The 12,819-nt window shown below is 36.7% G+C and overlaps 2 protein-coding genes across 3 annotated transcripts; both read right to left on the minus strand.

Annotated features, from left to right (window-relative positions):
* Nucleotides 1-726: 726 nt before the first annotated feature.
* On the minus strand, nucleotides 727-5,254 carry LOC131166211 (rho GTPase-activating protein 3). Of its 2 annotated transcripts, XM_058124558.1 has the most exons (6): nucleotides 4,409-5,251; nucleotides 2,474-2,594; nucleotides 2,239-2,358; nucleotides 1,928-2,158; nucleotides 1,245-1,812; nucleotides 727-1,076 (listed from the first exon to the last, which is right to left on the minus strand). In XM_058124558.1, the coding sequence occupies exons 1-5, from the start codon at nucleotides 4,849-4,851 to the stop codon at nucleotides 1,246-1,248; spliced, it is 1,482 nt and encodes a 493-aa protein (XP_057980541.1). In that variant the 5' UTR covers nucleotides 4,852-5,251; the 3' UTR covers nucleotides 727-1,076; nucleotide 1,245. The 2 variants fall into 2 exon arrangements, with proteins under 2 accessions (XP_057980541.1, XP_057980540.1); XM_058124557.1 differs by lacking the exon at nucleotides 727-1,076 and having other exon boundaries at nucleotides 1,123-1,812; nucleotides 4,409-5,254.
* Nucleotides 5,255-9,861: 4,607 nt separating this feature from the next.
* Nucleotides 9,862-10,401, minus strand: LOC131166720 (uncharacterized). Its single transcript, XM_058125294.1, has 2 exons — nucleotides 10,134-10,401; nucleotides 9,862-10,043 (listed from the first exon to the last, which is right to left on the minus strand). The coding sequence occupies exons 1-2, from the start codon at nucleotides 10,399-10,401 to the stop codon at nucleotides 9,862-9,864; spliced, it is 450 nt and encodes a 149-aa protein (XP_057981277.1).
* Between the last annotated feature and the right edge of the window lie 2,418 nt (nucleotides 10,402-12,819).

The following is a 12,819-nucleotide window of genomic DNA, read 5'->3' on the forward strand; positions in this document are numbered from 1 at the left end:
AGCTCCATTGAAACCTAAATATTGTTGTTGTTTGATAAGTTAATGGCAATATGAGATATGAATAATGTATATTATGTTGTGAAATACTTTAATCTCCTAGAGCTTCCTTTGCAGTGATTGTGTCTTTTTGTCGATGAAACTTCTAATAGAGAATCTTGATATGGATAGGGCTGGGATTAAGATCTGGAATCAATGCTCTCGACTATTATTTTGTGACTTCATTTGACATAATTTAATCGAGATAAGAGAACAAATGTCCCTCAATAGTAACAAGGGGGATCAAGTTTGTAGGTGCTATATATTATTTGGTTAATAATTGGATGGAAACATGAGAGTTACAAGGTGGCTTGGTAATAGCATTCTAAAAGTGATAATATATAAGACATTTATTTGTGATTTCTTTATAATTTTTTTCACTTTATTATAATGAGAGAGAGAGAGAGAGAGAGAGAGAGAGAGAGAGAGAGATGATTTAGGCATCATTATTAAAATCAAAACTCTAAAAAAAATATTTGAACCAGTCACAATCAAGATTTTTAACTTCAACCAATCAAGAATTAGTGCAATAATAAAAAAATTTAAAATTTTTTTAAAAAAATTGGATTTGAGTTTGGGAGGCCTATGAAGGGACATCGATTTCATTTAATATTTTATTATATAGATTTCTTTTCCTAATAATAACCAAATATATCTATATCTATCTATATATATATATATATATATATATATTAAATAATTTTTTATATATCTTTTTCTTTCATTTTCATAATCTCTTCCAATTTCCAAACCCGTCAAACTTGACATGAACAACAGAGTACAGGTGCTTCGCCGGGACATTGGTATTTCTTCAAATTCGTCCTCCTCTGTTATTTGTAGTTCAAATAGAGCAGCCGATCCACGAAATCTGTGATATTGAGCGCTCTAAATCACCCAAATTCATATATTTAAATCAATCCTCCCCCTTGTGAAATCTCCTAAATCATCAAAAATGATGACAACAGACTTGACCATAAGATCATTCATACTATATCTACGATGAGAGGTCATTCCTGGAGGCCGCCTTCATCCATTAGCACCTGAAAGCATTTTTCAAAATCAAGTCCTTTATCTGACAATAGAATCTCAAGCAAACAACAATCTATTTCTATTACAATGTTTTTGAAAAACAAGAAGCTAGGAAACCAAGCTTAACAATTAATACAGGCCTGTTCCTGTTAAAACTAATTAACCCAGCATGCACCCACCTCATGCCCAGGCTTCTCCACCCCCACCCCTAGTATTTACAATCCCAAGTCCTCTAGTCTTCTTAGCCGGCTTACTCAACTGGAACACAGGATGCCTGCATAGCTTCCTCACCCCTTTGCTCAAACTTAGCCTATAAAATATCCCCTCAAATTCTCCTCTATCATATTCACTCCCACAATCTTTTGAGGTCTCCTTTTCACACCCAACTGCTGTACAGCCTGTGCTGCCATCTGAAACGGACTCGATCTCGATTTCCCCTCCTAAGTCGTTCCATAATCCTTTCTCCATGTCGAGTTCCAGTCTGTCTGCATTAATGGTGGCCGTCTGATGATTATCTACGGCAGGTCCTTCATGGCCACGGCCGTCCAAGGTTTGGTCTAAGGTAGTTCCCCTGTTTGAGACTAAAGGATAGGTGTCACCATTGTCTCGGGGAGAACCTGCACATGATGAGATCACTCGAGCCTTGGCAGCTGATTTTTCCCGCTGGTGAAGCGTTTTCGTAATCAGAGTCTTAAGGAAGTTCATGACTTGTACTGCATGAATCAATGCAGTCAAAGGATCAGCCATCTGCACAGACAAAAACACTAGACCAGTTATCCACACCTTAACATACATGATTGTGTTTTGCAACAATAAAATTTCCAGTTTTGATAGAACCATATATATTGGGTGGTTCTGAAACCTGAGTCATGTTGGGTGCAAAAACCATTGCAATGTTCCGGGCATTCATCTTGTTGTAATGCTCGTTTTCCACAACATCTGCCATTAAATTGACGGCCCAGTCGAGCAATGCAGCTTCGGTTGGAGGAAGCAACTTTACCAGCTCAGTACAATCATCTTCTGTATTGCAGTGCATCACCTGCTCTGGTGAAAGAAAATCAAGTACTCCCGAAGGAAGTTCTCTAAACCATGCCTACAGAGAATCAGAGTGCAGTGATTATTTGTTTATGGATATGCAAACAGAGATAACGGAGAAGTAGGATTTTGAAATACCTTTATTAATCCTGCCAAACAATGAACATCAATTCCAGGGGGCACAATGCCTTTGTTGAGCTGGTTCCGGACGTGCTCCTCTTGACCATTCTCAGCATTGATTCGAAAAATTCCTTCTGCCTTCAAATATCAAAACAAGCATTAAAAAGAAGATCAAACTCCGGATGGATATACTCACTACACGAAGCAACAGTATGGAAGGTCATGGTTATGGGGTGGCAAAACAAGAACATACTTGGAGACCTCCTGCTGCATATAAGCGCTTCTGCATCAGAAGAAGAATTGTGGGGATGCTGTTCCCTCTACGATCATAAGAACACTGCATGGACCTGGCAGAAACTCCAAACACACTCGCACTGTGCACACACAAACGGATTGATGCATCAATCATGTCTGGAAATAAAGATAATAATAAAAGTTTATGGCTTCCCATATTTGCAGGGCCATTAACATAACAGGGCAGTATACAATAATCATGCCGAATTCCCAAGTGACGTGCATTCATCGAATTGCTTACTCCAAAATAAATCCGCTGTTAATATTCATGGGTTTAGTAGGGATCAAAGGTAAATTCTAAGGCTTTTCAGTAAAGGTTCAAGTTTTGGGAGGTATGACTTGTTAATTGAGATAAGACATTGTCTTTAAGGTAGAGAGGCGTGTCCACGCGAACAATTAAATTATTGATTAAAAGAATTCAGAGAGTTTTTAATCTGTCCTTTCTTTTTCTTTTTCTTTTTCTTTTTTTTTCTGGTCATAATATTCTGAAAAAAAAAATCATTCAGCATTAAAAATTAATCACTCCAAAGTTAAATACATAAAGGAAAGGTAACATGGTTATTAGACAATAAATATTTCAGAATCACCCATTTAATCATTTAAAACCACTCATTGACATTTGCCATCTTTTAAAACTACTCATAATTACATAAAATTTAAATGCGTTAAAAGAAAAAATAATGTGTGGTATTCTCATAGGCGACGTGTCCTCAAGGAAATATAAAATAGCCTTCAATCAATACTTTTCCTACTTATTATTGACCTTGATTTTTCTAGTTATCTTTTAGTTACTACATTTATAAACAATAAACATAGAAGTAGTTCAATAAAATTATTTTATTTTTAACATCCTAAAAATCTCCAAAATGTTTCATTATATTCCAAATCATAATTTAGGAAATAGGGCCCATTGTTGTTGTTGTTGTTGTTGCTGCTATTTTTTTTTTTTTTTAATAAACTCGAAAGGGTGAAAGTTGTCCGCTCATTGACGTAATTCTGGTAACTTTCAAGGGAGAATCGAACTCGTGACCTTAGGGTCACCAAACTCACAAGTCGTTCTTACCACTTGAATCAATCTTGTTTTGAATTTTTTGATAATTTATTTTAAATATAAGGATATTATGTTGTCACACCTTCAAGAATATGCAGTCAAATCTCAAAAGAGAGTAATCACTTTCAAGGGACAAATAGTAATTTAGGAAATAGGGTCCACTGTTATTGTTGTTATTTTTTTTTTACCGGAGTACACTCTAAAGGGAGAATCGAACTCTCTCACCACTTGAATCAATCCGGTTGGACTTAGTAAGATTTTTAAAAAAGCAAACGGAACATTATGAGGACCACAATTTTTCTACGCTCAATTGTTTTTGTTTTGAATTTTTTGATCATTTGTTTTAGATATAAGGATATTATGACGTCACACCTTCAAGAATATGCAGTCAAATCTCAAAAGAGAATAATCACTTTCAAAATTTTGTGGGGTTCATAATTTTATTTTATTTTTTTACAATAAAATTATGAATTTGTCCCCTCTTTATTTTTTGTTTTTTTGACTTGCAAAGAGAAATGTAAGCGATAACATTTCATTTATTAAGTTAAAAACATAAATGACGTTAATGGTGCCTCCCAGTCTCAAATTCTAGCTTCTAGCAGCCGTGATATGCGTGAATTCTCTAGAGAAATTTTGAGGAGGTACAAAAAGGCAATTCATAAAAAAAAAAAACTATTTTTAACATGTTGATATAAAGGTTTTTTATTAAAAGAGAAAGCAAACAAACAAACAATCCCTTATTATTATTCTTCACTATTCATTTTCTAAAACTAAAAGCATAAATTATAAAATTAAAAACTCTCAGAAATGGAAAGAGCAATAGAGAAAACCGAAGGATCTAACCTGGCGCTGGGAACCCTGGTGGGGACGTCAGGCTGAAACTCGAGGGGCAAACCCAGGAAGCCATTGAAGCGGTCGAAGGTCACGTGCGAGACGTGGCGGACGTCGGTGGGCCAGCCGATGTCCCCGGACGAGAGGTCCTCCCTGTCCACGCTGCACGTGACCAGCGACTTCCTGAGCGCCGCCACCAGAAGAGCCAGGATTGGGTACTGCTGGTGGCTTTGTTGCTCTCTGCGCTCGCCGCACGATGCCGGACTAATCAGTGGCGTAGAGATGGGACCACTGTGGTAGAACTCCTCTTCCTCTTCGTCTTCCTCCTCCCCGTCTTCGTCTTCGCATTGATCGTCGTCGTTAGAGAGATAGAGAGAGGGACTCGGAGGCGCCGGGTCGAACCCGGTGGCTCTGACGCCTAGTCCACACGATTTAGATCGGAATAGCCGAGTCATAGCAGATGGGTATTAATATTGATACTAATTAATTGTTCAAGATTATGATGAACAGAAAGAAAATAAGAGAGCGAGAGAGAGAGAGAGAGAGAGAGAGAGGTGTGAAGAGGAAGTGGAGTAAAAAAATGGGGTGAGGGGTTTAATAATAATGGGGGCGGGTGGGAAGGGAGGAGAGTGAAAAAGATGAGGGAGAGGTTGCTTGGGATTGAGAACATGAATGATTGAATGATTGTTGAGGGAGGAAGGTTTGGGTTTCAGATATGGTGCGGGTGATGGAGACACCAGCCTTTCCCTTTTTTTATTTTTTTATTTACTTTTGCGAGAGAGAGAGAGAGAGAGAGAGAGAGAGAGAGAGAGAGAGAGAGACTGGCGCCACGAACAGGAGGCCATTTTGGAAGTTACGGGAGCGATGCATTCTTCGAGTTCAAGATTATAAACTTCGCAATCGGAACAGGGTGGCGGGATGAATGAACAGCGCATATGTGGGTCCCGTCTTGCTTATCCCTAAAGTTTTTTGTTTTCTTGTTTTGATAATAAAAAATATATTTCTCTTCTTTTTTGAGTGATATTTTTTTGGTAATTTCAAATTAAAACAAGAATGAAAATTATTTTTTGTCAAAATGTTTTTGTTGAATTAAATCAACAAGTGATGTATATATTATAACCAATTGCGCAATTTATTAAGATATTAGGCCCTTTTTAAAAAGAAAATGTATTTATTAAATGTGTGGCTAGACTAATATATGTATTTTTATCAAAAGATGTATTAAATTGATCCATTTATTCTACTATGAAAGGATTATGTTTTTAAAAATAAGTCTTATATAAAATTATCAAAATATAAATCAATATAAATTAAGAAATATTCAATTTTATGTACTAAATTATAATTATATGCTTTGAAATTTTGACTATATTTTAAATATATTTCAAACAATTTTTTTAAGTCCAACTTTGATAAAAATCTTAGAGTCTATTTCGTACTTGAAAGAGTAAAGAAATAAAAGGAAAATATAAATAATCTGACTTTTTTATATTTAGTCATGAATTGAAAGGAGAGTATGGAAGAAAATAAATAAATAAAAATTCAAATTAATAAATCGCTACCATTTTTTTTCATAACTTTTGAGCATTTTAGAAGAAATATATTTTTTTAATAATATTTGTTATGAGATAAAATATAATAGAAAATAGTTTCCAATTAAAAAATTTAATTTTAAGCATCACTAACATTTTTTCCTTCACTATAAATTTTTTTTAGTAATATTGGTTATAGAGAGAAAAAAATTAATAAACAAATTCTTTTATTCTAAGGATCATTACCATTTATTTATTTTTCTTAACTTTTAAGCATTTTAGAAGAAATTTTTTAATTTTAATAATATTTTATATGGGACAAAATATAATAGAAAATAGATTCTATTTAAGAAATTTTTTATTTTAAGCATCACTAACATATATTTTTTTTTCTTAACTTTCACTTTTTTTAGTAATACTTGGTATAGCAAAAAATATAATGGAAAGTAAGTTTTCATCTTATTTTCATTTCCTTTTTCCAGCCAAAAGCTTTGATCTAAACATAAACTAAATGTTGAGCTGCTCTTTTTTCAAATTACTTGCTCAATAAAATTTTTAATTTGATAATTAGTAATCTGAAACTGACTTATAAATAAGATTATTAATATTTTAAAAATAATTAGAAAAAATAATTATTTAGTCATGTTTTGTATTGAAATAAAAGGAAAATATGAATAATCCAAATTTTCATAATTAGTCATGAAATAAAAGAGAGTGCAAAAGAAAACAATATATATATATATATATATATATATATCAAATTAATAAACAAATTATTTTATTCTAAGCATCACTACTATTTTTATTTTATTTTTTAAATTTCTTGTTGGGATATGTGGCTCATACATTAAGTGAAATGCATGTACAAAGAAAAAACATTGTGAAAAACAAAATGCTGGTCTACAGGAGGAAACCGTCAACGATTTCCTTATAACAGTTGACAATTTGGCCCAGTAAAGTGAAACAATGGACAGATCTGAGTTTGTTTTTGTGACTGTTTGATCTCGGTATTAAATTGTTGACGATATATTTGAAACTATCGACAGTTTGGCTCGGGTTACCATCATTGATTTTTGAATTTTGAATTTTGGGATATTGGATAGGTTGGGTTTTAGAGGTAAACCTCCGAGAGAGTTATATATATGTTGTATATGTTGTAATTCTATAATGTTCATGTTTTTGGGCATAAGATAGTAAGAAAAACACTGCCAATTGCTCTTATAGATGTGAGCATTGCTAAATCACGTAATTCCTTGTGTTATTGTCATTGCTTTCATTATAATCTGCGTGATTGTTGTTCTGTGTATTTTATCATTGAGTGCTGCATTGTAAGGCCAATTTATTCCATTGTGCAATTCATTTTTCACAACAAATTGATATTAGAGCATTGTTGTAATGACTTATGGAACTTCTTCTATAAAGCTCGATGTCGTAAAAATTCAATGGAACAGGACACTTTGGTTTATGACAGAGAAGGGTGAAGGATATGTTAGTGTAGCAAGCTATGGTGAAGGCTCTATACGGATTTTAATCGAAAGGCATGGATGAGACAAATTGGAAGAAATAGGATGTGAGCGATGTCGAATATCCGACTTTATTTGGTTGATGACGTGTTGTATCACGTCATGGATGAGGATTCTTTGGCAGTAGTTTGGTAGAAACTCAAAAACCGATATATGTCTTAGTCTTTATCAAACAAGTTATTTCTTAATCAAAATTTGTATTGCCTAGATGGTGGAAGGTTTGGATTTGAACCAATACATCAACACATTCAATCAAATTGTAAGTGATTTAATGCAAGTTGATGTGAAGTTCGAGGAGGAAGACAAGGCGCTGATGCTATTGAATTCCCTACTTATGTCTCACATGTATGCAAATTTGGTTACTACTCTAACATGGGGCAAAGAAACCCTAAATTTGGAAGAGGTAACAAGACTATTTCTAGGTTTTCATCAAAGAAAGATTACTAGCGATGAAATTTCACTTGGTGAAGGGCTTGTGGTGAAGAGTAATCAGGAATGTGGGAGAAGCAAGTCTCGGAGCGGATCTCGGTTGCAGTTTGGGAAAAATAAGGACATAAGATATTTTAAGTGTAGGAAATTTTGGCACATAAAACTAGAGTGTCCAGAGTGGAAGAAAGGGAATGCTAAAAATCAAAAGGGTTCATCAAAATCTGCAAATGTAGTGGAAGGAGACTCAGGGAGCAGTGATGGTGATATGCTATATGTTTCATCGAGTTTAGAATGTCTCACGAATTCTTGGACCCTAGATTCCGAATGTTCTTGTCATATGACACCAAATAGAAATTGGTTCAAAACCTACAGGTAAGTTAATTCTGGCTATGTTCTAATGGGAAATGATATTACATGAAAAATAATTGGAATAGGAAATATCATAATTAAGATGTATAATGGTGGTGTGAGAAATTTATGTGATGTAAGGCATGTACCAAATCTACAGAAGAATGTGATTTCATTGGGCACTTTAGATTGTAACGGGTATAGTTACAAGTCTGAAAGTTGGATAATGAAGGTGTGTGAAGGCAACTTGATGGTGATGAAAGAATAGAAGTTAGCGGGAAATATCTATGCACAGTAGGGTACCATAGTTGTAAGCAGAGTTGCATCTGTAGATTTTGAGTCAGGTAATACTTTTTGTGTAAAAAAACCACACACACAAATGGAGGGTATTCTTAAGTACATGTATTCAAATGTTTGGGGACCGGCGATGATAACATCACAAGCTAGACATATGTATTTCGTAGGTTCATCACGAAAGGTTTTGGTGTATCTCATGCAGCACAAGTCAGAAATGTTTGTTAGGTTTAACTTGTGGCTGAGGTGGAAAACCATACTGGGAGAGAGATCCTCATGTTAGACATTGGTATTGAGTATGCTAGTTCTATTCATGGACTTTTGTGAGCATGGTGGGTTGTATGCACGACTTGTAAGGAACTTCTTGGTGAATTCAATGAGTATGGTGTGTTTCTCACTTAACCGATCACTAAGGGTATCACTAGATGGGAGAGTTACAGGAGAGGTTTGGACAGGTTATGTGGTAGACAACTCCGGTGTGAGAGTGTTTGGATGTCCAATCATGCACATTTCTAGTGAGGTGAGATCTAAGCTTGGTGTAATGTCAGGACGATACATCTTTTTGGAGTATAAGAAAGGTGGGTTCAAGTTGGGTGATCCAATGGAAAATAAGGTGATGATCAACTGAGATATGGTTGCTAGAGTTTTACTCAACTTGAACAAACATAGTGGAAGCACATAATCAAATACGAACACCAACAATCACTAATGCAATCACTTGATGATGAAATACACTCAAGAATCAAACAAACAATAACAAGAAAAAGCAAAAACACTACTATAATAAAATACCTTGCAGTTATTGCTTGAAACCGTCGATGGTTACACACCAAATCGTCGACTGCCAATTTGCCCTCCATGGATGCACCTTGCTTCTCTCCCTTTGTCCCTCGCATCATGTTGCTTTCTTTGGTACATGTGATCCACTCTGAATATGAGCCATATCCCCAACAATCTCCACTTTGATGAATATTCACCACCTTAGAAATCTGAAAGCATAACCGCTGCTCACCTAGGCTTGTAGATTGGGATCTGCCTCCCCTCTAACACTTTGGAGACATAAATTAAGTCCGAGCCACGCTTGAACTTGATTGTGGTAACAAGAACTCCACTTAGCTAAACACCCAGCTCCTCAAAAAAATCTTGTGAACCACAATACTACCTCGGCAGCCTCAAGCTCTACCAAGAACTCTAATCCAATTGTAGCCAACGCACCCTAAGACTACACCCTGGACTTACAATAATTAGGCCTTCTCACAACGTACCCCATTGCAAGCCTCCTATCATCCAATCCCCATGTGTAGTCTTCATCTACGAACCTCACAATTGATAGAACCCTCTATTGCCTACCGAAATACCCAACTACATTGGTGTAGGAAACCTTTGACACGACCCGAACATCACTATCCATCCTTGTGTATTGAGCAGTAGACTGTTTACTTAGATTCGCCAATGGTGTACTGGTGACCGATTTAACATCAACCATGCTAAACCTCACCAAAACCTGATCCCTAAAACCACCTTGAGATAACCACAATCTCCATGTAGTTTTGTCCACACAGCCGCCCTGAGATAACACCAATCTCCTCGCAGCTATGACTACAAAGTGACCTCGAGATAATCCCAATCTCCTTGTAACTTTAACCTTGTGAATCTCCAACCCAAGAACACTTTTGGTAGCACTCAACACCTTTATGTCAACTTCCTTTCTCAATAGAGTCTCTGACTGATTTACCTTAGTCAGAACCTTTCCAACAATCGGCATGTCACTCACATAAAACCACAGAATAATCACCCACTTGTAACCTATCTCCCTCTCTGGGAGCTCCATTAACCCCCTCACCTGACTCTTATAGAGTACCTCCATCTCCTCCACCATGGCACTTGTACACCTACCTTTCTCCTAGCTATGCACTACCTCCTAAAAGGTAGTAGGATCCTCCCTGGTAGTAATGGTTGCATAAGACATCATATCACACTTAGGTGGTGGCCTGATCGTGCACCTGAGCCCATTGTGATCCTATTAGTTTCCCGATCTTGAACTCCCTGTATTATGACCAACATCATCTCTGCCCTGAGTCAGTAACTCCACCTGCATCATAATCTCCTTTCTACTCCAATTTATTATATGATACTAAAAGTCACCTGAGTTAGAACTCTTTGCACTTTTGCCCCGAGTCTCTAACTCCACCTGCACAGCATGCTCATTGCTGCTACTACAGCTTTCTAGCACCAGTTTCTCTTCATCTACCTAAGTATGCTGTCCTATAGCTTTAACACCTAAAACCATGTCTCCACCAATCGCCACCCTATTTATTGTTGGATCACCCAACTTGTACTCCTATTTCTTATATACTAGAAAGATGCACCGTCTAGACATCACACCAAGCCTAGATCCAACCTCACTAGAAACGTGCATAGTTGGACCTACTAAGTTTATCGCATAACCAGTCCAAGCCTCTCATGCAACTCTCTCTTCAGTGACTCCTTTGGCAGCCGATCAACCGAGAAACAAACCATACTCACCGACTTCACCAAGAAGTCCCTTGCAAGCCTTACATACACCATGTCTAGCTCATAAAACTCCTTAAACACCAGTGTACTAAGCAACAATATCTGACCTGAGAAACACTCTCTCGGTCTAGTACTCCACCTCAATCACAAGTTATAATTAAAAAATAACTCCAACTTGTGCCGCATGAGATAGCCCTAGACTTTTTGTGATATCCTCACGAAATACTCTTGTCCAATGTATGATGCTGCCCTCACCGGTCCCCAAACGTCCACGCTAATATAGTTAAGAATACCCACTGTTTTGTGTGTGATTACATTACAAAAAACAATATTTTCTAACTCTGAACCCTCAACTGTAGCTCCACCTACAACTGTGTGACCCTACAATGCATAAAGGTTCCCTGCTATCCTTTGTCCCTTCATCACCATCAATACACCATCACACACCATCATTGTCTTGCCTTTGGAGTTTTAACTATACCCATTACAATACAAAACACCCAATGATATCATGTTCTTCCATAGATCGGGTATATGTCTTACCCCTCACAACGTCCTTACTACGCCATTATACATCTTGATCTTGATATCCCCCATTCCGATAACTTTACAAACCGCACCATTTCCCATCAGAATAGAACCAGGACTCACCAATCTATAAGTGGTGAACTAGACTTTGTTGGGCGTCATGTGAAAAGAACATCCCGAGTTTAGGATCCAAGAACCCATGAGGCATTTTGAGCTTTATGAAATAGTAAGCATCTCACAATCACTGCTCCCCGAGTCCCCTTCTTCAGCTACATTCATAGATTTTGACAAACTCCCTTGAGCTTTTGTTTTTCCCTTCTCTTACTCCGAACACTCCGATTTTATATGCCCAAGTTTCCCGCGATTAAAACAGTGAACATCCTTCTTCCTCTAGGACCGAGTTTTATTCCCACTTGATCCACTTTAGTATTTGCCTCAACCATGATCCTAATTACCCTTTGCCATTCACCATTCACCATGTGAACCCTCATCGCTGGCCTTCTTCCTTTGATGGGACCCTAGCAATGCACTCATGATGTTCTCTAACTCTAGGGTTTCTTTTCCCCAAGTCAGCGTCGTAACCAGATTCTTGTATGTAGGCGACATAGGTAAGGAATTCAAAAACATTGACGCTTTGTCCTCCTCCTTGAACTTCACATCAACTTGCCCCAGATCACTAATGATATGATCAATTATGTTTATGTGCTAAGTCAAGTTTGAACCCTCTGCCATCTTAAGCCAATAAAGCTTTTTCTTAAGATATAACTTGTTCAAGATTGACTTGGATATAAACTAGAGCTCCAGTTTCAACCAAACTATCACCGACAAGTCGTCATCCATGACGTGATATAACACGTCATTGGCCAGACATAACCTGACCGTGGAAACCACCTTTGCTTCAAGCTCCTTCCAACTTGCATTGTTCATGTCATCTGGCTTCTTTCCGTACAAAGGCTTCTCTATCCCTTGCTGCACTAGAAAGTCCTTCACTCTTCCATAAAACTTGTTTATATCAAACTTAATCGAAAAGACCCTAACCATTGTAGAACCAATAGCTCTGATACCACTTGTTGGAGTTTTGCTCAACTTGAACACGCACAACAGAAACACATAATCAAACATGAACACCAACAATCACTAGTGCAATCACTTAATGATGAAATACACTCAAGAAGCAAGTAAACAATAAAAAGAAAAAGAAAAAACACAACTAGAACACATAATATTTACATGGTTTGGCAATAGCCTACGTCCA

This window comes from Malania oleifera, chromosome 10 (genome assembly GCF_029873635.1).
Source record: "Malania oleifera isolate guangnan ecotype guangnan chromosome 10, ASM2987363v1, whole genome shotgun sequence".
NCBI lineage: Eukaryota > Viridiplantae > Streptophyta > Magnoliopsida > Santalales > Ximeniaceae > Malania > Malania oleifera.